The 27933-nt window shown below is 28.8% G+C and overlaps 1 protein-coding gene across 3 annotated transcripts; it reads left to right on the forward strand.

Moving 5' to 3' along the window:
• On the forward strand, positions 1–27813 carry LOC123306161 (uridine phosphorylase 1). Of its 3 annotated transcripts, none has more exons than XM_044888061.1 (7): positions 1–138; positions 20813–20936; positions 21006–21167; positions 21309–21494; positions 21562–21700; positions 22007–22200; positions 23179–27813. In XM_044888061.1, the coding sequence occupies exons 1-7, from the start codon at positions 107–109 to the stop codon at positions 23356–23358; spliced, it is 1017 nt and encodes a 338-aa protein (XP_044743996.1). In that variant the 5' UTR covers positions 1–106; the 3' UTR covers positions 23359–27813. The 3 variants fall into 3 exon arrangements, with proteins under 3 accessions (XP_044743996.1, XP_044743995.1, XP_044743994.1); XM_044888060.1 differs by lacking the exon at positions 1–138 and adding an exon at positions 18630–18875 and having other exon boundaries at positions 20805–20936; XM_044888059.1 differs by lacking the exon at positions 1–138 and adding an exon at positions 18631–18904.
• Positions 27814–27933: the final 120 nt, after the last annotated feature.

Below are 27933 nucleotides of genomic sequence, written 5' to 3' on the forward strand. Positions count from 1 at the left end.
AGTGAAGTTTGATTATAGAAAATTTTTCTATTCTTGGTTTTTAGAGGAAAAATTTAAATTATCCAAAATAGCGGAAGAAAATACAGGAAAAAAACCAATTTTCATCATGGGATCGTTATCTGATGAAGAACTTGACGAGTAAGTTTAAAATTTATTGTACAAAAATTTGTTTATTTTTTTTTATTTATTTCTAAAATTAATTCAAGTATTGATTAGAAAAATTCCTCTTTTTTTTTAATCGTTTTTTTCTTTGAATATTTAATGGAGACTAGAAATGGTAGACAGTTTTACTGTAAAAAATTTATATTGTTTTCAACAGGTTTCAGAATTAATATTTTCTGATTCATATTTTCAGGGTTTCCCCTCAATAATTATTGGGTTTCCCCTGATTTATTAAGTGATTTTAAAAATAGAATCTGATTTAATATCATTTATGACAATTGATATTAATTTTAAGGTGCTGTTGAGTTGAGTAAAACTGTAATGTTTGTTTTAGGGCGATTAAAGGCTTTAATAAACATTGATTAGAATGCGTTTATGTTAGGAATATCCGAACCCTTTGATTATTTGTTTATCTAGAGATACGAACAAAGTTTTTGATTAATTTTTTTTATTATTTATTTAAAAAGTTGATAAATAAATATTTTTTATTTCAATTTTTGAATAAATCAAAATTTTAATTTATTATAATTTTAATTAATCTATTTTCATTCAAAGCTATTTGTATTTTTAACTAAACTAAAAATTTTTATAATTTTAATTGAGAATTTAAAGAAACTCACTACACAAATAAGCCCTGATCGATTAGCTTTTGACATTGTTGATTCTAAATGGATGACCCGATTTTGATTTTTTTTGTTTGTTTTGTTTCAAAGGTGATTTAATCGAGATTGTTTAATGTTACAAAAATATTTGCTCATATGTTTGAAGATCACCGACTCTTTTCTAGTTGACGGGTACGGAACCCTAAGCTCGAATTTAAACATAGCTATAGCTAAGAACACTCTAGATCTCTAGATAAAATTACCTTTCAAACACAAAAAAAAATCAAAATCAGTTCATCCGTTTAGGAGCTACGATGACATAAAATCAAGTGTGATCGATTAGTTTGTGGCATCGTAGCTTACAAACGAATGAACCGATTTTGATTTTTTTTTGTTTTGTTTGAAAGGTCATCCATTTGAATATCATCACCTCTTTTCTAATTGTAATCGGGTACGGAGCCCTAAACTCGAACTTGAAACATAGCTAAGAACACTCTCGATCAAATTACCTTTTAAACGAACAAAATAGATTCATCCGCTAAGAATCTATGATGCCACAGACAGACACACAGTTACACAGAGATACAGATACGTTAAACTTTTAACACCCCTTTTTTGTTAATCAGGGGTTAAAAAGAAAATGAGTATCAAAATGATCGAATCTTTTGGAGTTTTTTAAAATTTCATTTTATGTAGACGATAAAAGCTTGGTAAATTTGAAGAGAATCCGTACCACAGGAGTTGTGTAAACTAAGTGAATTTTATTTAAAGAACTTACTTAAGAGTTGCTCAAACTGAAATTATACCTATGAAGTATCAAATTCATAATCCAGATTCTAAAATGGATTTAAGAAACAAGGCAAAGTAATGCAAATACTGTTATTTCTCATATCTCATTGCAAAGGGATAAGTAATTTGAGTTCTATTTCGCCCAGATTTAATAGAGAGCATCGTAATTCCTAAAATCATTTTTCACAAAGACTTCTTCATCTAAGGTAGAAATGCTTGAATGGACCACAGTACCTGCCTATTAAAGCCTTACGAAATTTAAGCAATTACAGAAATTGCTATATAGAGATATTTCTTTGATAATTGTCTATTTTCACGGTAAAAGATGCTTTCTTAGTCTGATTTTCGTCCACGGTTTGGCTTTTGTCAAATTTTGTGATTGATCTGTTTAATAGTGTAATACGACTACAACCTAAAACTTGACTCACCCTGTATATACTTTGATTTCAGTCTCCCTGTATAATAGAAAGAAAAGTCCCTTCTACGTAATGAATTCAACTATCCGAAAAAAAAAGTTTTAAATTTATTCTCATTTATAAACAACTTTTTTTTTTATATGATTGGCATAGAGAAGATTAAGCATGGCACGAGTTTAAATTTAAACTTTTATATTTTTGTAGTAAACAAAGTTTTGCAAACAAATACTTTCAACAAAAGTTTGTGAAAGTTGTCCAATCGATTTTTATATATGTTTTGGGAAAAGGTTTTATTATCTCCGAAAACTACTGAATTTAAAAGTCATTTCATGTCATTTTTGCAATTCGAAAATAACACATTTTTCATGGTTAAACCAAAAAAACCAAGAAATATTTGTTTCTTAAATTCAGATGAGATTAAAGAATGTAAAAAATTTTGTGGTAACGCCCTAGAATATCTATCATACATAGTATAAAACAAAGTCGCTTTCTCTGTCCCTATGTCCCTATGTCCCTTTGTATGCTTAAATCTTTGAAACTACGCAACGGATTTTGATGCGGTTTTTTTTTAATAGATAGAGTGATTCAAGAGGAAGGTTTTTATGTATAATACATCCATAATATAGTAGAGTAAGGGGTTGAAATAGGGGTTGAAAGGGATATGCTTCAAAAACTAAAAAAGTTGTGCATCGATTAAGCTCAAATATTGACACGATATACAACCAGCTTCAAAGATCTATTGTTTTTATCTACTTTTAACGTTCGGAGGGTAGAAAGGTGTAGCGAGAAAGTGGGAAGGAATTATCGAATATTTACAAATATACCTAAGTGGGGTATCAAATAAAAAAGCATGACGTGTACATTACAAAACTGTTATCCCACGCAAGGAAATGTGGAGGGAGGGGTGCAAGTGGGGATGTTGCCCAGCAAAGCGGGTAGTTCACAGCTAGTAGCATATATACAGAATGTTCGATTTACATCTATTCATATAAATATTACGAGTATGACAGATAACATGCGTTAAGCAATGCATCGAAGTAAGAGGTATTATAGGTATTATATGAAATTGCAAAAGTGACTTGTGGCTTATCTGTTGTGGTTCATCTATTCAACTAAGAAACTCCCACTCTCCAAGCGTCTTACAACTATCTCAACGCATATCGAAGCTGCTACACATGTATATAATACCTCCCACTTAGTGCATTGCTTAACGTATGTATTCTGTCATACTCGTCATATTTATATGCCTAAATGTAAGTCGAACATTCTGTATATAGGGAACTACAGTGTAGCTATGTAAATTACAGCCATATTCTTTGCATGCAGAAACGAATTCAGCGCCGTTAGTGGTAATATTTATAATATTTGCGTTTACGAAAAACTGTTCCAAACAAAAGTGGTTAATTTTTTTATAAGAAACATTTTTTTCATTTAAACTTTTGTTCCATCTCTAACGGTTTACAAGATGAAATTTTGCGTAAAATCGTATAACTTGACAAAAATAGGCAAACTTTGAAAAAGCTGTATCTCCGAAACTGTTGGTTCTATAAAAACCGGTTTTATCTCAAATTATTAAAAAATTTAATCTTTAAAAATAAATACTACAATCTTTTAAGAGAAACCAGTCCTTTCGGTTCAAAATGGGCAAAAACTGAAGTAAGGTCAAAATTTTCGAGAAATTTTTTTTATTCTTCGGCATGATTTGGTCGCCTGCCGAGGTCGAAAACTTCGGCCTCTACATTGCAAACAACATATCAAAGAAACAAAAATATCTGATTTGATGCAACATTCAATGTTTAATTTGATTGACCTATAAGAGTCGCGTCAAAATTAACAAGCCTGCAACATTGGAGCTCCTAAAAGCTAGCATCCACTAATTTATTGCCGACATAGCTCCTCGAAATTTGCGATAAATCATAGAAAATTACCTCAAACGAATAAACTGCTACAAAAAGTCCATAGGCGGCTACATTTGAAAATTAGTAGTTATTTGTAAAATAACTTAAATTCTTTGTCTATTGCTATTTATTTGTTCTCAAATATTTTTCGCATATTGAAATAAGGAACCCTAAAAAATCTAATTTAATCTAGGTATACCAATATCTTCAAATGTTCAACAATATTGTATATCAATGTTCCCTAGAACAAATTTACAATTCATTCAATATACATAACATATATACAGAGTGCTCCATTTTAATATATTATGGCTAATAACTCGTTTTGTAGTAAATCAAACCAAAAAATAAAAGATAAGATCTAGGTCGAATGACCTTGGCACTAGGTCAAATGACCTTGGAACTCAGGTCAAAGTAATGGACAAAGGGGAAGTATAGTTGTTTAAGATAGAAAAATGATAGCTCACAAAAGTATCCTTTTCATCTCATCTGATGTTCTTGACCATCACTTTGATATTGATTTAAGAAGGAGTGTTCTAAGTTTAAAGTGTTTATCTGTGCGTCTGTGTGTTTCTCAGTGGTATCGTAGCCCCTAAATGGGCGAACCGACTTGATTTGAGAGAGATTTGAGAGACTTATTTTATAGCTAAGTTTCCAAAATCAGTTTACAAGAATTAAATCGATTTCTTCGAGGGTTTTTTAAATTTTGTAAATTTCACTTGTTGATTGGTTAGTTACAAAACGAGCTATTAACCATAACCGATTAAAATGATCCACCCTGTATATATCTATACAGAACTATTTTCTAGAGTATATTAAAAGAAATAAAAAATCATTGTTGAGATACTCGGATGAAAACGGTAACGGATGCATTACAACGTAATATGAAAATGTAGTCACGTACAAAACCTTTGTGTAGTCTTATATATCGTATAGTAGTTGTACATTTATTTGTATTTTGTTTGTGTGAAGTTTTATGTGAAGTATAGCGAGGTATATAACTTAAACAAAATACTTAAGAGGTTAGTTACATATGTAACTAACCTTTTATATAAAACCTCAAAATTTTCCGCACGGATTGTTCTTTTGTACATTCCAAGTTAGTACATGTCTTTAGTTTACTTTTAAGGTATTTCTAACCACCTACTACGACTAAAAGTAGTTTTGCATGAAATTGTGTAAGGGAGAAGTCTTCAACGGCATGATATTGTAAGAAAAATTGTAGAAGCTTTGACCGTCTCTGTTAGTTGCTATAAATTTTCAAAGTTATCGATGTTAAATACGTAAAGGATAGCAATTCATACTATTTAGGAGACATTTTTGAACATTAAAATTTCTCGTTTTTACCACAGAAAGTAACTTTGCAAACAAAAATAGATATATGTAAATAAACATATAGGGAACGTTTTGAGCCAAAATATGATGTAATTGACCGTTTAGTTTTCGAAAAAACAATAAACAAAGATGATTTTTTTAACGAATATTTAGTCTAATTTATAATTAAATTGTACAAGCGACAACGTTGTTCATTTTACCTATTGCTGAGATGAGATACTTGCTATACTGTGTGTGCAGATGAGTAGTACATCTAAAAGAGATGTACCCCTGACGAAAGCCACGAGGGGTGGCTTTCGGCTTGGCTTCCCATCACAGAAAAACCAATATATGAGAAAAACAATAAACCACATCTTTCTAGCTTGTAAAGCAGAAAAAATTTTTCTATGAATTTGATTTTATTTCCATTTGATTGGTGAAAATCGACTGGAAATCCATCTTTATAATATGTAGAGTACAGAAAAACGTAATTTTGTGAGAGTTTTTCCGATTTTTCGGGGGTTTGCAATGAAAAGGTTGAAGTTTTCCGATTTTTCTTATGTTTCCAGCAATTCAATTGCATTTCTTACCGTGTAACCTTGGAACGTAAAAGCATGTACTTTAAGTGTACAAAAGTATACAACTTAAAAATTTGAGCTTTTGTTTTTGAACTAAGCTCCCAAGTAAAATATTGAAAACATATTATGAAAAAGGTAATTCACCACACCAAACAAACATACCCACACACCCACCCATCAGACTCTGATGTGATGGTTGAAATATTTACTTTTAGAAAATCTATATACCTTTATTAAATATTGTGAAATAATACGTTTTATCAATTTATCCATTTGAATGAATCACACATATTTAAAAAGTTGATTAAAAAATATTCGTTTTTAATCTCTTTTTTATCCCATTAAGCATGAACTTCGATTTTCATTTTCTAAATACGTAGTTAATAGTTACTAAAAGTACCTATGTAAACGTTTCCACCCGAAACTTCGATGATATGATTTCATTGGATCTTTAAATGTAAAGATCCTCCAATTCCAAAAATACCATTTCTAAATCATCTCTATATATTATAAATGCGAAAGTAAGCATGTTTTTTTGTTTGTTTGTTTGTTACGCTTTAACGCTAAAACTAGCTAAAGGTTTTCATTGAAACTGTACTGCATTATAGGTCATACTTCAGAATAACACATGAGATATAATTTATAAAGATATATTAATTAAAAAAAATTTTAAAATTCATTTAAAAAAAAAGATATCTGTAAAAATAGTCAATATAAAATATTTAAAGGCCATCTTTTCTGATATAGGTACTCAATGAATAATTACGACTATTATACATAAAAAAAAAATAGAAAACCATGCATATATTTTACCTGTGTAAAACAATCCTTGCCATTATTTCGAATGTTATAGAAAGGGGATAAGCGAGAGCAATCTTTATCAATCTTTACTTTTAAACCCAGCGAAGTGGTTGGGTATCACTCTAGTTAAAAATATTAGTTTTTCGCAGAAAAATGCTTTTGGCATATTTTTCTAGACATCATTTCGAATTCAACGAGCTATCACACATATTTTTACAACCAGTATTTCTATATTTCACCAATTTAAGCTTGTTGACTAGACTAATGCATGCAATCAAATACCAGAAAGCTTATAATAATTAGACCAAGAAAAGATTAGCCTACATTTTTCAACAAGTTATCTGTTTTGTCTCAATAAATAATATTGTCAACCAGCATATTAAAACAAAACGATCACATAACTCTCAGCACTGTCTACACAACTCGACAATAATTAGGTCATAAGGGTATCAGTTACAAAATTAAACGTTTTAATGTAATCTAATTAAATTTATCATCACAAAACTATATGACATTATATCAATATTATTGTTACGAGACGTTGAAACAACCTGTTGAAATGTCAACTATATATATTCTGTCTTATAAGTTTATTAATCTTTTGAAAAAAATACATTTTTTTGACCCCCCAATTAAGGATTCAAAAATATATATACTTTAAGGTAATACGATCGCCAAGGCAAGTTTAGACTTGTGGTTGAAATTATTTGTACCTTAATTTCAACTTTGATGATGAATTTTGTTATAACTTCATGAATGTAGACCAAAAATAGGAATAAATTTTTTCGATATCTGCCTTGGTTTTCGAAATATCGAAGCCTTTTATCCAAAATTGTCCTGGCGCTCGTACATCCTTAAATATAAAAATAATAAAGGTGATCCAAATTGACTTTCCTAACTTTACTTTTTTTATTGATAGGCAATTTGATTACAGATAGGATATACAAATTACATAATTAAAAATTTTTTCTTTGTTAGCTAGTACGATAAGCTTTAAAATGAATGGAATTTTTTCAAGGAGAAAAGAACATCTCACGTGGCCAGGAGAAAAGCAGGCTAGATAAATAATATATAAGATTAAGTATATTCCATCTAATAAGAGAAATTATATCAGCCAAATGGCCGCTTCCGATTCTATAGAAGTTTATTCGTTCAAAGTGATTTTCTATCACTTTTAGCAGATTTTGTTGGGTTATTTCGGCTTTAACTTGGGAGATGTTAGCTTTTTGGTTTGTTGATATAAACGTGACTCTTAAGACGAAATTAAAGCCCACGAAAAGAAATTCAATGGCATATTCTTGGTTCAACGCACGCTATGATGTTACACAAGCCTTACTATATCTTCATTTCTAACCTACAGTTTCCTCGAACTTTTTCACAATGATGCGAATTGTTTACTCACTAGGTCTTTACACAGGTCTTACAGAATTGTTATTTCTGTACAATAAGTGAACAATTTGAGCGTTAGCTAAACTAACATTTGACGTTTGAAACAAGCAAAAGTATTCTCAACATTCTAATTTACAGAGTTGCAAACATAGGAAACTGAAATTGTATCATTTTTAATAAATAAAAATAATACAAATGATGGAGGCGCAAATAAATCCTTTGTGGATATTAAGAACGCATATATTGTACAATTTAATTGCGCTTCCACCATTTATATTCATTATAACTCGGATTATTTTAGAGAGATCATCGAGCCTAGTAGTACAATTTTATTGATTCAAATTTATAATTTTGCTAAATATAAGGTATTTTATTGCAGAATTAAAAGATCAAATCAGTTAAGTTAAACTATATGTGCTTTAATATACATCTAATGGCTTTTCAAATAATATAATAATAGGTTGGCTGATAAGTCCCCGGTCTGACACATAGATGGCGTCGCTAGTATTAAATGCATATTATTTTTATATAGTACCAACCTTCAAATGATTCGTGTCAAAATTTGACGTCTGTAAGTCAATTAGTTTGTGAGATAGAGCGTCTTTTGTGAAGCAACTTGTGTTATTGTGAAAAAAATGGAAAAAAAGGAATTTCGTGTTTTGATAAAATACTGTTTTCTGAAGGGAAAAAATACAGTGGAAGCAAAAACTTGGCTTGATAATGAGTTTCCGGACTCTGTATTTTTTCCCTTCAGAAAACAGTATTTTATCAAAACACGAAATTCCATTTTTTCCATTTTTTTCACAATAACACAAGTTGCTTCACAAAAGACGCTCTATCTCACAAACTAATTGACTTACAGACGTCAAATTTTGACACGAATCATTTGAAGGTTGGTACTATATAAAAATAATATGCATTTAATACTAGCGACGCCATCTATGTGTCAGACCGGGGACTTATCAGCCAACCAGAGTAGAGATCCCATGAACATTTTTATTCATTTCTCCAAAGCCCTTTTCGTACGAATTTTTGTTAGCTATTATCTTGATTGTTTTTATAGTAAAAGTAATTTTTCTCGATTGTTTGTTTCTCTATTGAAGGAGCTTTTATTAAAGCAAACAAAAAAACTTACTTAACAGAGGACTTATTTGACAATTATATAATACTAATAGTTTTCTCATTTTACAACTAATATAATTAATTACATTATCAATATTTTTAAAAATTTGATAACGAAATATGTAGTAATTATAAATTATTATCGGCATTTTTTCCCCACTCTATTCGAAAAAAAAACGCCAATCAATTAAGTTCAATATCGAAATAGTAATTATAAATAGTAATTTAAATTAAAAATATATACAGGCAGATGCTCAGTTATTTAATTTGAATACATTGGAAAAAAAAACTTCTAAGCAGGAAAGCTCCCATCATTAGGTCATATTTCCCCCTAGTTAAACATTTGAAAATTTATATAAGAACACAAAGTTTATATAAAGCACAAGAAAAACCGTCGCAATTAAAAAAACTATAAGAAGAGCAAAAAATGCACAGCACATTAAAATTTTAAATGAAATAGGCATCTTTTACCTTTTCATTCAATGAAAAGGTGGCGCTGACGTCTTAGCGTTAAAATTCCATATATAGATTTTAAAAACTCTAGCATACACGTTTGCAAAGCCTTAAAACCCTTCGGAAACCTCTCAAAATTTTTGAAATCAACCGTCACGTATTTTTTAACACCGTTTCGTCCAGTATACTACTCTACAAGCCTGGAAGTGTATCATTAAAGCTACAAGAGTCGGCTGGAGATGCCTAAACATAGGTATACATTAAAAAGGATTTACAACAGGCTCCAAAGCCTGTCTGACTGTTGACCTTCGACACTTCGACACAGTACATAAGTTTATATTTTCGGATATTAAAAATATCATATTAAAATTCCATGACCTTCGTTAACTGTAGAGAAATAGTTACTGATGCAACCTATCGATAAAAAAAATATCGATTACGAATACTATATTCAATATGTAGTTAATTTAAATTCATGAAAACCCCACTGATACAGGCGTCATTAAAAAAATTCATTTAATCTGTATGTCTGTAATTTCAATTTATAGTAAATTAGATTTGATAAATTTTTTTTTGAATTTTCGCAATATACGGTAAACCATCTGTCACGCCATTGAGTTTTTAATATTCGAAATAAAATATGAGAAAATATATGCCGGGTTGATCAGTTTTTAAAGCTTCACACGCTCTTTATTTTCGTAGGGAGAATTCGATGAGAAATTTAAAAAAAAATAAAATACACGTATTAAATTATTAACATCGCTTGACAAAATTCAAGACCCAATTGATCCCAAGTTGCTCATTTACGAACTCAAACTCACTTTTTACATCCTGGCCACGCTATAAAAATTTCAGCTTGATATCTCTTTTCGTTTTCTGAGTTATCGTGTCCACGGACGGACGAATGTACGGAAATGGACTAATTAAGTGATTTTATGAACTACTATATCAAAATTTTGTTCGTATCATCAATATTTTTAAGCTTTACAAACGTGAGACTAAAATTATTATACCTTGATATATTTTTCATATATATACAGGGTATACACAGCAAATCTTTTTGGTTTGGGTTTGAAAAATTATTAAATTTTTTTTGTGGAAAATTTAAATCTTTTATTTTTTTCCAATGCTTTCACAGTATCATGATTAACTAGAAAAAAGCTTAATTATATCAACTTTGACATGATAGGTACAGTTCAATCGTTTACATATTGTTATGCTTCACGAGTGTGTCACATGTCTCTGTCGACAAAAAACCTTAGACTTATTACATGCATGGACTGAGCATCAAACGATTTAAAGTGTGCCAACATCGGAGGTAATTGCTTGGGTCAAATAAATCATGGCAGCGATGTGGAAATGTTAAAACAAAGTGTTGTTGTCATACTTCATTATGACATACGTCATTTTTTTAACATTTTACATACATAGCACGATGTTTTATGTAAAACACTGTGATATGAAAATTTGTAGATTGAATGTATATTCTTTTGATAAATGTCCCTAACTGACCCAAGCAATTACCTCAGTTGTTGGCACACCTCTCATTGTACGAAAAGATAGACGATGCTCAGTCTATGTACTTAATGGTCTAAGATCTACAGACTCAATTGGAGTATTAATTTTCCCAGAATTTTAGTTTTCAATTTTTCCATAATTTCGAGAAATTCAAACGATATTTAGAACATTATTAATATTAGTCCTTGACAATATCAGCTGTTTGCTGTTTTTAGCTATTTTTATTATTGACAGTTATTTATTTTCTTTGCTTACCAACGTCATACGAGTGATGATAAGTGTTCAAGGGCTATTATCACTGTGTTATTTTTATACACAAATTGCATCATAATAAATAGAAATTTCGTTAAAGGATGTGTGAGCACGATACCGGACTATAAGTATAGTAGTAAAAATCGAAAAAAATCACTCATGATTGAAAGTATTTTTTTATAAGAAGCTATGCCCATTTTTAGGAGCGAAATTTGAATTGAAGATAAAATAAATCGTCTGGCAGCAAAAGTTGAGCCGTGGTCTACTGTAACAACGAATAAAATTTGGCCAACCTAAACAAATTCTACCCTCGAAAACTTACCACTTCTTCCAGAATTTTTCAAAGCATGCTTACAATGAATTTTTGTTTAGGTTATATTAACCAATACAAGACCTAATTTATTTTTTTTTTTATATAATTACATTTTTCCCTAAAATCTCAATTTTACGATATTCCGGAAATTGTTGAAAGTGGTGATATTAAGAAAAAAACAAAACAAAATCAAGCTAAAAACAGCATAAAAACTACTAATCTGTCCCGGAATACATATTATTGCTATGAAATGTAAAAACTGGACAAATTGATAATTTAATAGTATTATGTATTCAAACATTTCAATAAATTTGTAATAATTTTCAGTAGAGATCAAAATAATGCAAAAAATTAAAAATACTAATTTTGTCATAAAAATCGGTATATGGGTATAAAAAATATTCTAAACAACTTTTTCTAACAGTTTTTTTTCGATATCTCTAACCATCTCTAACGCTAGGCAAAATATTAAGAATTGGCCATATTTGTCAATTTGTAGTAGGCTCAGTTTAAAGTTCTAATTTCGGTTAAGTATCTTTAAAAATATGACCCATCACTTTTTATGACTGTGCAGAATTTCAAATTGATATTCCTATCAATAACGAAAATATGAGGGTGTCTTCATCTTAAATGCGACACACTATATATTGCATATAGATACCATATCAAAAACCAATAATTTATATTAGGTACAGATTGATGATTTTAATTTTTTTTTTTTTTTTTTTTTTTTTTGGCATATGATTTTAAACTCAATAATTTGATCGAACAACTTTATGACAAAAGTATATTCTCAATCTTGCCCTGTTCGTACATACTTAAAATACAATTTTTTATTAAAAATTCAATAAAAACTTTATATTGATAAAACGATTTTATTTATTTGAAAAATATTAAAATAACATTCAATTTTAAATAAATTACGTTTCTTCCTTATTATATATTATTAAATAATGTAGACAGTGGTGGATTTACACTAGGGGCTTTCGGGGCTAGTGCCCAGGGCGGCAAATTTTTCTAGGGCGGCAAAATTTGGAAAGTGGAAAAAAATTTCTTTTATAGTCATCAAAAGTTCTCTATAGGAATTTTTTATTCTTTCAATTAATCATTTATTATTTAGGGGATAATTTAAGAAATTCAACTTATACATTATTTGTCAAATCGAAAGTGGGTAAATTATAATTTTGGCACCTTAAGTAAAAATTAATCTTCGAAATAATTGAATTAATTTATTTTCTTGAAGATTTGATATAGTAATATTTGATTTTTTCTTTTTTTGGAATCTAAAAATTTTAATTCGGATTTTCTTTTTGAAAAATTAACGACGTTTTTGAGTTATTCTATATTTAGTGATGGGGCGGCATTTAGAGAAATTTCAGTGATGGGGCGGCATTTATTCGACTGCCCAAGGGCGGCAAAATTTTAAATCCGGCCCTGAATGTAGAACTTACTACGATGTTATCATAATCGAAATTGATAAATTTTATAAAGAATAATTCGAATGTTCTAAATATTTGTAATGTTCTATTTATTTTAAACAAAAAATATTCATTATTTTTAAATAAAAAAATTGCGTTTTAAATCTGCAAATAAACACATTAAATAAAACAAGTGAAAACAAACAATTGACTGAGTTAATTGTTGAAATACCATGTATAAATAGTGTTAATCACATTGCACATACATATACAATTTATATAATACTATACAATTTACGCCTAATTTGCGCCCTCACGGGTAAACAGTTATGTTTACGAAAAAATGTTTCAAACAAAAGTTTTTTATTCTTTTATAAGGAACATTTTAATTATATATTATATTTAAACTTTTGTTCTATCTCTAACGGCTTACAAGATGGGTCCTACTGACCCATACGTCAAGACCCAATTGACCTATGTTGCTCATTTACGCTGTACAAATTTCAGCTTGATATCGTTTTTCGTTTTTGAGTTATCGTGCCCACAGACGGACGGACGGACATCCGGAAATGGACTAATTAGGTGATTTTATGAACACCTATACCAAAATTTTGTGCGTAGCATTAATATTTTTAAGCGTTACAAACTTGGGACTAATCTTAGTATACCTACCTTGCATATTACATATATGCATGGTATAAAAATACAATTATAGATACGAAAAAAGTAAACCACAACAATAAAATTCTTTAAAATGAATTTCTTCTACAAATAGAGAGTCAATTAAATATATAAAATCCAATTTAAGTAAGTTGAGCTTTTTTGGACATTTTGTGTTGCGTCAACCGTTTTTGGGAAAATAAGTAGTGGAAAAAAATGAATATAATTCCTAAAAATCGTTATTGAGTGTCTATATAAAATACGTCGATAATATTCAATATTTGGATAGGAATGCTGAATAATGATCTCCATATTCATTAATGATTTGTAGAAATCGACCACAGGATAGGTTTCTAATAAAGCCTTAAACAAGTGAAATTTACAAAATTTTAAAAACCCCAGAAAAATTTTTGGGTACAAAACCCTAAACTCGCACTTGAAACATTTCTTAGAACAGTCTCCATTAAATTACCTATTTCCTTTGAGCCTTTTGCTCAAATTGCGCCTATTTTCTAGTTGTTCCGGGTACGGAACCTTAAACTCGCACTTGAAATATAGATAAGAACACTCTTCATTAAATAACCTTTCAAACGAACCGAAAAAAAAGCAAAATCGGTTCATATGTTTCACTAGGATCCCACAGACAGACCGGCAGACACACACATACATAACGGTCAAACCTATAACACCCCTGTTTTTTGGTTCTGGAGTTAATAAAATGGCATATACTAGCAATATACCCCTTTTAAACGGTATGATACGTCTCATAAACAATGCAATGCCAGTTTCTAATCACAAATTTTTGTTTTAAATACATACTTACATAATTTTCATTATTCAATGTTTTTTTTTTTCTTTTGAAGGATTGTATCATATTCTACAGACACGTTCTAAAAATGTTGCAGCTTATTTTTTAAACACTCTGTATATTTCATTAAACTTTTAAATCATTTAAAATTTCAAGGTTTTTTTGAGATAAAAACCTAATAAGTAGTTTAATTTAAAATTTAATTAAAGTTAATATATATGTATAGTAAACTTAGATCTTAACTTGAGTTTAGCAACAACTCTGGACGGAATGACCAAACTTTAAGTATCTTGGTAATGATTAACAACGAAAATTGCTATGGACATTTAATATTTGAAAATACCATACATACCTTTTATTATTTGACTGTTCATATAAGATTGCAGGTGACGGAAAAAAATTGTCATAAAACCCCAACCATTATTTCATCATCAATTTTCTTTATTAACAAACTTACTTTCGTCGATCCTCCATAATGTATGAAAAATAATATCATTCAAATGCTAATTCTAAATTAAATGATGGAGAGAGAAAATTGACACCACAGCTGAAAAGAATGACCCAAAATTAGTGGGTTTCAAAAAAAAATTACAATAAGATCGGATCAAATTTGCCTGTGTTATCAAAAAAATCGAATTTTTTAAGTTTATGGCGTCATCAGAATACAAATAATTTAATTTTGCTCTATCACATCCAAATTTTATCCAATTTTGATAAACCATGTTTGTAATCCTACTAAATTTGGGTCATACTTTTCAAATTTGTGATCAAAATTAACCTAGCTCTAATTGGTTTCAAGAATGTGGAGTCCAGGTCCCAGAATTAAGCACATTAATGATAGCTAACGAAAAACCAACATCTCAGCTGAAAAAAATGACCCAAAATTAGTGGGTTTCAAATTAAATTCCAATAATATTCCTGGCCATATTCCCCCGAATTACTCTACCCTACAAGTTCCAAAATAGTATTCATATTTGTTTTGTTTTTTTCTGTCAAGAATTTTTTCAAATTTTATTTTATTCGCCAATTTTTTCAAATCTCTAATTTATGTGCCCATATCTCCTAAACTAAATTGAGCAACTTTCATCCAAGCATAATAACATGAAATTAAAATTTTTACTTATTTTTAATAAGATAATAATAAGACAATTGGAAATAGTTTTACGTCGATATATTCATTAATTTTGTGCTCATAATAAAAATATTATTTAGAAATAAAACTAATAATTATATTCATTAAATAATCATATAAAATTTTTTAAAAACGTATAAACTTTTTTTTGTATCAATATACAAATAATATATGTGATTCTAAAAATACTTTTATAGTTTTATTACAAAGCCATTTGGCAAATAATGAAGTAATTACCATAACTGTACATATTGATCAAACATATGTATATAGCCAAGGGCATTACAATTACACAAAGTGTAACAAAATAAAATATTGTCTATAAAAGTATGCGAATTTATAAAATTAATTAAATCATTTCAAAAATATATTTATTTTGGATATTTGGATTTTTTGAGATCATAAAAATTATTAAATTGGTTTAGAAGTAAAAGGCATCGTTTTGGCTCATTTTTATCCCTCGACGAAGTAATTTTTTAAAATCATTGATAAAATCAAAACTGAATATATTTTAATATGGTACTTTCGGTAGTGAAAAATAAATTATGATAAAAATTAAAAATTTATGCAGAAATATTCTAATTTTAAGTCATATAAGCACATTATTGTTTTTATTATATTAAAATTAAAAGTCGTAATTTTTAATATGTATATCACGTGACCTAAAAAAAGAGCCGCCATGATCTTATGTCATGTCATATAGGCAAAAATATATATAATTGTAGGTTATGTATAGTTGTATGTTACCATCAACTTTTACAATATCTAACATATGTAATATGTATTTAATGTTTTTACCAATATTACGTCACCAAAATGGCTGCCAGCGTTTTTGACAGAATAAAAAAAGATTTAATTTAATTTTATGGCAAGAAAGTGTGTTTATTTTGCCGAAATATATTTTTTTTGTGCTTTTTTATTAAAAAAATCAACATTTTGAAGTTTTTTCAAACATAGTAGAATATCCTATTGCAAAAAAAATTGGAAAGTAGACAAAATTTCGTTGACTTCCCTGTGCCAAAACTAGCAAAATTTCTTTTTGCAACACTTAGAATAGATTATTTGTTATTTTCACAGCCGTGACACCGTGGCTGAAAACTTTTCAGAACGTCTATACATTCTAAAAAGTCTCTTTAATACTTCCGTTTGTTCTTAAATTAACATAAACGTATTTATTATTTAATTTTAACCTCCAATTTAATATGAATTACATTTTTTATTAGTGTTAATTTTGAATTTTATTACATTATTTTTGTCAGACTTTATTATTTTTATTTAAAGGCATAAAAAATGATAAAATTATTTTAGGAAATTAAAAATGAAAAACAAAATTTTTTATATTATTTTTAAATTAAAATTTATGATTAACTGTTAAAAAATCGTTAATCTAGCATAAAACAATATTATCAACATATCGTGATAACTTGTTATAAAAAGACTGCTTTGTTTCGATTATAAAAGAAAGAAGTAACTGTCAGTGCAGTTAGAAATATCGCAAAACTGACCTTGGTATACTATAACAACCGTACAATAAATACACGCTTCCAGCATTATTGAAGGAGTGTAAAACTTCGCTCGTAACTATAGGGAGCGTTTTTCCTATCAGTGCCCTTAAATTTCCTCTTTAACCCCGAGTAGTTCCAAATATGAGGTTATTGTTTCTTTAGAAATTTCTAAATTAGACTTGCTTAAAATTCGTTTGTCGGTGTATACCTCTGACAATCATCACAATACCTACACTACTAACACACAAAATATGACCTAAATTTTATATAATTCTAGAAATTATGTATGTATGTTTATTTTAGATTATGTAATCAATTTCCCTGAATTTGGTTTGTAAAATATTATCAATATTTCGCATTCATTTTCATACATACCGCTATGTTTAAATAAATGTCATTTTTACCGGGTATCTTAAAAACATGATAACTTAAACTAACATTTTGGAACAAATACTTTATTTTTTCTGGATTTCTAAACATAGTTCAGTCTATTTCACTAAAACAACTTTTCAAACAAATTGGAACAATAAGCCTTTTAATAAAAACTTTGATTTGAGTCTTTGATATCTCGACTGTCAACGAAAAGTAACTTGGCTTTTAGAGTATAGCCTGGCTCCGGATTATGGAGGTTACAAAGAAGTAGAACGATCGCTATAGAAAATATTGTCCCCAAAATATGGATAAAATAAGTGAGGCGCTGGGATCGCTAAGTTGTCTCATTAAAAGCGGGCTGTTGTGCGCTAATTTCAAATGATCTATCAACGTTTAATATACGTGTATATAATATCATTCAAAGGAAAAAAAACAAATAATGAAATTATTATTAATTATTATTATTATTTACTAATGAATAAATTAAAAATTATCTATTCTAATTTATAAATTTGAATAGTACTAACTTCATCTACTTGTACTCATAAACAGCTAACTTAGCAGATACTACTTACCGACGACAGCGCGGCTGGTGGCTGAAAAATGAACTATAAATTCTACAAATTTTCAGGGACTTGTAATGGAATTGGAACTTGAACAGGAATGCTTTAGCGCGTAGCGATCGTTTTCCTTCTCTCTAACCTCCATGCTCAGGATTTAAAAAATCGTATCACTTTCTATTTATAAATAAAGGGGGATGTTATTATTCAATATTATGAAAAAATCAATTGTATATGGATACTTTCCAGTTTATTCTAAAAGAAATAAATGTTTATTATTCCACCCTAGTTAAAAACATTTTTTCCACGTTTATATGACATACTCGGTACAGCAGAGACGATGAAGAAGAGTATAATGCCATCTATTTCGTTTTCGTTTTATCAATAAAACTCGAAATATTGTAAACAGAATTTGGTTAATAAAATTTATTCAAACATTTTAAATACTACTGCATACTTCCTCATTATTAATTACAATTTATTAATAAAAATGTAATCATATCATATAATAAAAAAAAAATTATAACAGTTAGAAGTAGTTGATTATAAACCACGAGTATAATAATTGACACCAGAGTATAACAGAGCAAACTCGGCAAACTTACATATTTGTTCAATTACCAAGAAGTGATGTTATTTAGTCAATACATAGAAATTATTACATATATAATAATCATTTAATTAAATCAACTGACATTTAGTTATTCAAGTTTGTTGTGTGAACAAAGTTTTTTTTTATAAAATAATTTTTAAAAAAGTTTTAAAATGTCTTTGTTGAATTCTAATAACGGGAATAATCATCCAGAAGATGAAGAAAACGGAGATAACGAGACTGAAACAAGGTATTCAATATCTATAATCTAAGATTAATATTGTATTGATAAAAATTATTATAACAATTAATCATTTACCATTGTTTTTTTTTTTATTTACAATTTTTAATTACCTATATGATAATTAATTATACTGATAAGTGGTATTAAATAATAAATGACCATGACTTTTGTAATAAAAATGTTTTCATTGATTAAATATGTTTGGAATTAGCTAAAATCGTATGATCAATAAAAAATTATTACTTTGGATATTTAGAATCTAAAAAAGGAATATTTTTTCGTATTATTCCTCTTTAAATAGTATAATTATTGCCTTTTGGGTACACTTGTATTCGGTAGAACATGTAATGACACAAGATTAAAGATTTGTGTGGATTTAATTAACATAATAAATAAATATTACCATATTTAGACTTTTTTTTAACCCTCAATGCTAAAAATTTGTGGTTTTTTTAGTCTATTAATAATTTATTTAGCAAAAATATATGGTACTGACAATATTTTTAATAAAATAAAAATCAATCTACTTCTAACGAAGTGTTAAATAATTCTAGTAAATTGAAAATATTTTTCATAATATTTATAAAGAAAATGGAAAACTCATTGAATCGATAAATAAAGCTGCCAATCATAATATGAATACTTATATATATTGTTTTGCGCATTTTAAATAAAATCGTATACTAAGATTTAAAAATATTCTGATAATAGTTTTCTAAAGGAAAATTAAATTTTAAATTATTCAAACTTTGGAAAAGAATGATTGCAAAAATCCGAATTGTGTTGTTATACTCGAAATTTATGTTTTTAAAAGAATAAAATATGGGCTGACCGTAAAATACAGTGCATGTTTTTTAAATTTTAATACCTCTACATTACATTTTCATAAGTTTCAAAAACTAGGATTTATCGCAATCATTATTTAATTTAAAATACATATTTAAATTTTGAATAGAATTAGATAATTATATAAATATATTATATAATAGTTCCTACATTTTCTTGGGGGACACAGAGCCGCGACAAATGTCTTCCACCGTACTCGATTCTTGGCTATTGCTTCATTTCTCTTCAGGTTTTCCAGAGTCTTCCACGTTTTCTGCTTCCTTGGGGTCCCCGGGTCCCAGCCTAGAACTTGTCGGCTGATGGTATTACAGAGCCTTCTAAAGGTGTGGTCTATCCACCCAAACTTTCTTTTCTTTATTTTTCTTTCTAAGGGATTTGATTTACTCTTCTTTTCAATTCGGCATTCACATGATAATTTTATACATTTCTGATACGATAATTCTTGTGATTATTGCATCATTTAAATTTAACTATCTCAATAAAAAATTGACGCGAAACTATTTTCGAAACAATCCCGTTTATACAAGATTTAAAAAACAGTTGTTTTTTTTATATTGGAAAATCTTCCCCTTAAATACGTTTAAAACAAACTGGCCTGAAGGGTTCAAAGTTTTGACAGCTAATATTTTAGAATTTATATTTTTAAATTATTGACTTAATTAAAATATATTGCATTAGAAATAAATTGTATCAATTATTCACCACATTTTAAAATACTCAAAAAGTATTTACACATATAAATATTCATTTTTAACCCACACATTCATATAAATGTGTACATCCATATACATAAAAACCTATATTACTGACTGAGATTTCTGATAACTTGTTTAATTCACTCAGAGATGGAGGGACTATAGTTTGCCTTATACCTCTCCTACAAATTTTGCAGATACGGAACCCTAAACTCGCACTCGCATATATCTAAGAGCACTCGTCTCCATTAAATTACATTTTTTCTTAGAGCCTTCTCCAAATCTGATTTCATTTTGAGGATTTCTTTTCTAATCATTTTTTTTATTTAGTTTTGCTTATCAAAAAATTAAAACTTTCCTTTTTTTTGAATAGATATCCAGATGGGACCGTAAAATTACGTAATCCAAATATTGAATTAATGGATCAAGATATATTGTATCATTTGGCATTGGGAAGTGAATCGCATGACCTTGTCGAAATGTTTGGTGATGTAAAAGTTAGTATTTCTACAAACTTGACGTTCAAACAATTAGTTTATTATATTCAAAACTGTCTTTTTTTTTAGTTTGTATGTATGGGTGGAACGCCAAAACGTATGGAACAATTCGCTAAATACATAATGAAAGAAATTGGGTATAAATTACCATCCGGTACTCAACTTATGGATATTACGGAATTTTCGTATCGTTATTCTATGTATAAAGTGGGTCCAGTATTAGCAGTTAGTGTAAGTAAAAATTGTTAATTGTAAAATAAAATAAGACGAATAACCAAAGAAGTTTCACTTAACCAAAGAGTCTCCATTAGGGAGAGGCTCTAGATTTTTAATTTGGTGAAAAAATTCTAATTTAAAATTATTTTTGTTTAGCATGGAATGGGTATTCCATCATTGGGAATTCTTTTACATGAAGTAATTAAACTAATGTACCATGCTAAATGTAAAGATCCCGTTTTTATTAGATTAGGAACAAGTGGCGGTATTGGAGTCGAACCTGGTACTGTTGTTATTACTGAAGAAGCTGTTGATCCTATGTTACACAATGTCTATGAACAGGTAAACAATTTAACGATTAGAAATTATTTATGTAAAAAAATTTTAAATGATAACATTTTATTTGTAGAAAATCTTGGGTAAGGTAGTTAATCGACCAGCAAAATTAGATAAGCGATTATCTAAAGAATTAAAAAGTTTAGCATGTCCAGATGATCCTTATCCAACAATAATTGGTAAAACAATGGCCACTGATGATTTTTATGAAGGTAAGAACTCATTATCATCTGTATAATTTATTTATAAAATTCCAATTAGCGCCGAATTTTAAAATGTTTCCAACACGATTTTCAAACCATTTTCGATAACGTGAAGAAATATTTTTCGAATTTTGCTGCCCTGGACACCATTCCTGAATGAGCCTGGTATAAATCCAGCGCTGACTTAGAATGCAACCTTGTTCCACTGAAATTTTGCCACCCTAGGAAAAACGATACTTATTTTTTCGATAATATCACGGTATTATCCAAAAAATCTTGAGAATAATTTAATGAATATGTTTTGTTTTCATTTAGCTCAAGGGCGATTGGATGGTGCTTTCTGTGATTACACCGAAGAGGATAAAATGGAATATTTAAATAAATTACATGCTGCTGGAGTTGTGAACATTGAAATGGAAGCAACTGCTTTTGCAGCATTAACTTATCATGCTGGTATTAAATCAGCAATTTGTTGCGTAACTCTTGTTGATCGTCTTAAAGGAGATCAAGTAAGTCGCAAAATTTATTGTATTAAAAATTAAACCTAGCTAGATCGATTTTTCGCCCCCGAAACTCCCTGTATAATAAATTTAATGAAGATCGTTGCTGCCATTTCCGAGAATGTTGATATATACAAGAATTGCTTTTTTAAATATACAGTGTGTCCCCGGATAGAGTTAACTATACTTGTAAATTTTCTTATTTTGCATTTTAAGAAAAAAAAGTCATTCTTTATAAGAAGTTTGCTTATTATGAAAAGTATGTAGGAATATTTAAAACTTCTTAATAATGTACAGGGTAGCCAATAATTTGGTATCACTTTATTTTTTTTTTTTGGTAAACTACCCTTCGTTTTTAAAAGTTGACAAAATGTTACTAAAAAAAGTTACTCGAAATTAACAATTATGACTCGATACAAAATATCAAGAAGATCTTTCCAACTTTGACAATTCCATTCTTATTGAATGTTTATCCGAGAAAATAAATTTTCTTTTTAATTTTCTAAACTAGTCCACAAAAAATTACACTCTCGTATAGTACATGTTCATTGATTTATTATTATTTTCTATCTGACGTTTTTTTATAATTAGAACTTTTGTTAAAATAAAAAATGATATATGCTATAATTAAAGTTCACGGATCTTCGTGATATTTTGTATAGAGTCATAATTTTTAATTGCGAGTAACTTTTCTTAGTAACATTTCGCCAATTTATAAAAAAAAAGGGTAGTTTACCAAAAATAAAAATAGTGATTCCAAATTTTTGGCTATCCTGTATTATTAAGAATTTTTAAATATACCTACATACTTTTCAGAATAAGCAAAACTTCTTATAAAGAATGACTTTTTTTCTTAAAATGCAAAATAAGAAAATTTACAAGTATAGTTACCTCTATCCGGGGACACACTATATAAGATAAATTATCCATTTTTTACTGTTTTACTTTTTGGGGAAAATATTTTTAAAATTGATTATTTTTTTGTAGGTCTGTTCACCTAAAGAAGTGCTAATGCACTGGCAACAACGACCATTAACATTGATTGGACGTTATATTAAGAAACATCTACAAATCACAGAACGAGTACCATTCGATCATGGATCAATGTGCGTCAAAAGTCCACGAAGATTTAAACTTGTTCAGCAAGAATCTCAAACATTTGATTAATACCATTTTCGATGTCTAAATGCTATTTTCTATTTTACTATGACAATTTTATTTAAAAAAGAAACGATCATATCTATTGACTGCCAAAAAACAATTTTTGGAAATGTTTTTTCAATCGTTTGTTGAAGTTAGTGAAGAAATTTAATAACCAAAATTTTATATCGTATTTTTCGGATAATAAGATGAACTTTTTTTATACAGAGTCTGTAAGCTTTTTTTACAAATCGTCTCGAAATATTTAGGGTGCGACTTATTGTCCAAAATATATGATAAATAATTTATCCTCTTCGTTTACGTTTTCTTTCTGGCGTATTTTCGTCTAAAAATGTTTCGAATTGTATTTAAATAAAAAAAAAAAACTCGCCCAAAAACTAAATTTATTTTTTTCTATTTTTTTAAATGGGTAAATTTATTTTCTAAATAATTCATATCAATCCAACGAAATTTTCAAAGAATTTGAACACATTCTAAACAGTATTCATATAAACTTATTTGTAGATGATAAGGAAATGTAGTAAAATATTTTCCGTTGAGAAAAATGTTAAAAAAAATATAAATTTTAGTACAAATTTCAGAATATTTCTTCGGCAACATCAGTTGTATTGGCAGTGTATTTTCCGATATAACAACATATATAACCGTATAAAATTTGAAAATATAATAATAAATAATTCTAAAGCCCATTTCTACAATGAAAATTGATCTAACTTAGAATGGATTCAATCTCGTCATCAATTTTCTAGCAAATAAGTACCAGGAATTAATATACAATTTGCTAGTTATTTTGCTTCCTTCAAAATAAGCCTCTTTTGATGCAACACAATTCGGTTAGGTTAGAGTGGCTATTCTGGGTTGGGGCACACTTAGACCAAAGGATCCGTTGTGACACCGAAAAAGAATCGACTCATCTCCGATCATTCTCCATGAATCATTTAGAGTTATTTAAGTACAGCAGGAGTGCTTTGACGTTAATGGACAAGCCCCAGAGGTCGTCAAAGAAAGGTTGGCTCAAGTGAGCCCACCTCCTCCCGGTAAGAGCTAGACAGTGACAGAGAATATAAATATTATCGAAGATAATAAATGAGAACTCTAGGATATTTCGAAATAAATTTCGATAGCGAGAAATTACAAATTCTTGGTACTTTTTTCAAGTAAAATCGATACTCATGATCGTAAAAAATGCAACGTCATTAATAACGTTATCTGGCAAAAAATTACGATAGTCAATTTTTGTAGAATACGGGGCTCTAATATAAAAAAAAATCTTAGACTTTTGAAGATAACAAACCAAGCACGCCTTTTGGTGTCCGTTAGGGAATAAAACAAGCTTCTTGCTGCATTGAAAACACAAACTGCTAAATGGTATTCGAGTACATTTCACTGTTAGAACGTTATCTTTTATGTGCTAAATGCCTCTTGTAAAATGCTCAATCGGAAAATTCACTAAATTTGATTAATTTTACATTCCATTTGAAATAAGTATTGTTTACAGAATGGACCAATAAAGAAATTAATCTTACAAAAAAAAGAAATGTTCGTTCATTGCATGGTAAATTCTACTATATATTTTGTTTCCAATTTGTTTCGAAAGAGTGTTCCACGAAGTGTTACGGAAATGTTATTATTAACAAGAAAAATAAAATAACATGTTAACTGTTATATTATTATAAATACTATGCAATTGTTATCCATTATATTCTATGTGTTAAGAAAAAAAAAATACAAAAATTATAGTGATTTTAGAAAGTAGAAATGTTTTTGTAAAATTAGTGTATAAAAAAGAAAATCATTGCATTGCAAGAAAACAAATATTCATTTTGAAAAATAAATTAAATAATAAACAGACGAAAAAAATATTTTATATGTTATATTCTAGTGACATCTATGTTGTACTGTCATTTATTTATCATCGATGTATAGAAATGTGGACGAAGTAGGGTTCCCTAGTTAGAAAGTCCGAGAGTTATATTATTTAACACCAGAAACATACTCATTGAAGTTCAGAAATTTTTAAAAACTTCGAAAATAAACTGTCTTCCACGAAGAATCTGTTATAAATTACTGAAATATATCCCTCCACTGCTTAAAAGATATTAGTCTCCCGAATTTATGCCCAAGTGTTACGGAAAACAAATAAATGATTTTAACTGAAATTTCCAAACAGACCCCAGAAACAACTAGAGTAGGGATGGCAACTAAGGACACCCGTGCTATTGATAGCACGCGACACAATATTTTGAGCATGCCACCGATCACATAGTTTCACTATGAAGTACTATATTACAAACGAACGCCAGTAATCTTATGCTCACGCGGTCGTTTGTTATTATAGTAACATCTTGGTCTACATTTGCTAATTTCAAACTTGGTAGACTAAGGAATATGGCATGATATGTAGAACTTCGAACCAGAGAGACAGAAATAAACAGTCAGCGTCTATGATTAAATATGTTTCAAAAAATGGCATACGAGCGCGGCAAGTTACTCGCCTACAAGTGTCATTGTTCGGCATAGTAAAACAGAGGGGGAGTTTTTGAAGTAAATCTGGATAATAAAGATAAGACATCTTAAAACTGGCCGGAAATGTAAAAGGTCAACAAAAAATTGACATTAATTTTGCCCTTTTTATATAGCTATGTCTTGACGAAAGCACTGACGTCACTAAACCTGCACATTTAGCTGTTTTTACTCGATATTGCGTATGAAACGTCATTAAGGAAGAATTAATTGCCATATCGCCTTTTCTAACAACTACCTACAAAGGGAAAAGATATTTGTACGGCTGTTAATCGCTTGCTGAGAAAGAAATTGATTTGAAAAAAATTGTTTCAGTAACAACTTATGGCTCTAATAGTATGGTGGACAAAACAAAATGGTTTTATTCAAACTAGCTTGGTACTCGCCCGCTTCGCAGGGCTTAGAAGTAAAAACCACCGCATTATAGCCTCCACATCTCTTGCGCTCGGTTATCCCCCTTCCATAATATTCGAAATAGGGATAGGAATTGTTTTACACAGGTAAAATATATGTACAATTTTTTTAAATGATATTGTTATATAGTCTTGATTCGGGACGTAGATACATAAAGGTTCGCCACACCTGATCTAAAGCAATATTGATTGTCTAATTGTCGTGCGATATTTTTTACGACAAATTTATTACGCGAACGTTACTAATCCATTTTCTCTATACATCGAAATTTTTATCATAATGATATAAATTATTAGATGTTGAGCTTTATTTTAAATAAAAAAAATTAGTACGAAAAATAATAATATACTATAAGTTATTAGAATTGAAAATTTATACAAATTGAATAAAGTAATAATTAAAATGCAGTTATTGACTTGAAACAAAATGCTATAATTGTTGTTATGTATTTATAAATAAATAAAAAATTGAATTCAAAAAAAAAATAAAAACATTCCTACGTAAACAAGGCCTGTAAAACAATTATAAAATAAAAATAGTTAAATGTTTAAAATATAGGTGTTGATTTTTGTAATTTTTTGCTTGTTGACGAAGATTTCATTTTCAAATGAAAACAAAAAATAAATAAAAACCAAAACGTTATTGTTGACTTATTACTAAAACGAAATTATAAGACATTTTTTATGGCATAAGCTGTAAATTTTAACATAAGTGACCATGGATAGGACTTCAGAAGTTCTGTTAAATATCGATGCCAACAATCAAAGGTGTCTTCAAACGTTGATCATAAGATCTATAAAGTTGAATGTACGACTTTTCCTAAAATTGTATAAATAAAATCACAGTCTTATTTAGCTAAACAGTTTGTTTAGATTAGATTTGAAAATTTGGTAGGCCATAATTATCATATGAATGGTCAATCTCTTCACTTGTGGAGAAAGAAAATGCATGCCTTTACCAAGTGTCCGCTATTCTATCGCGCCCAAAAAAATCGATAGATCCAAAACTGATAAAATCCTCTATTCAAGGTCACTAATTTATTTATATTATTTTTTATTTTAAATATTTCAGACAATATTAGCGCATAATGTGATTTGCATTATTGTAATTGTAATTATAATAATACGATATAGACCACGAGCCAACAACAGATTTTCATGACTAGGTCTCTCTCGGACGATAACTCGTAATTTGTTCACAGAATTGTATCATGAAGCCTCATGAACGTCAGCAGTAGTTCCGTAGGTTGAGCAACTGGTGCATTCGCGATAAATGTTCCCATTTGACTCTTGCGCCCCACTTTTCAAGGCATCAGCTACAATTTGATAAATTCTCAATCGGGTGGAAATGATTTTTTTTCTACGTGCGTCGAAGGTGCTCAACCCACCCACGAAACAATGATACAGTTCTCTGAATCATTTTACAAACTACCGCCCGATAGGAAATAATTGAAGACATTTGTTCCGTGCTCGTAGTCTATTACAATAATTTAATTATAATAAATTAGTTAATTTAATTAGCAAATTATATTTTTTTGTTTAATTTAGTTGATTTAATTATATTATACCTATATACAGATATATTCATCAGTGTATCTAAAAAAAATCAAAATAAAAACATAAATGAAATAATCGATTTTTGAAA

The sequence above is a fragment of the Chrysoperla carnea genome, chromosome 1 (genome assembly GCF_905475395.1).
Source record: "Chrysoperla carnea chromosome 1, inChrCarn1.1, whole genome shotgun sequence".
Lineage (NCBI taxonomy): Eukaryota > Metazoa > Arthropoda > Insecta > Neuroptera > Chrysopidae > Chrysoperla > Chrysoperla carnea.

Coding starts and splice junctions, on each gene's coding strand:
- LOC123306161 (XM_044888059.1), top strand. CDS start 18,828: ATGTCTTTGTTGAATTCTAATAACGGGAATAATCATCCAGAAGATGAA. Junction 20,937..21,005: donor AAATGTTTGGTGATGTAAAA/GTTAGTATTTCT, acceptor CTTTTTTTTTAG/TTTGTATGTATGGGTGGAAC. Junction 22,201..23,178: donor ATCGTCTTAAAGGAGATCAA/GTAAGTCGCAAA, acceptor ATTTTTTTGTAG/GTCTGTTCACCTAAAGAAGT.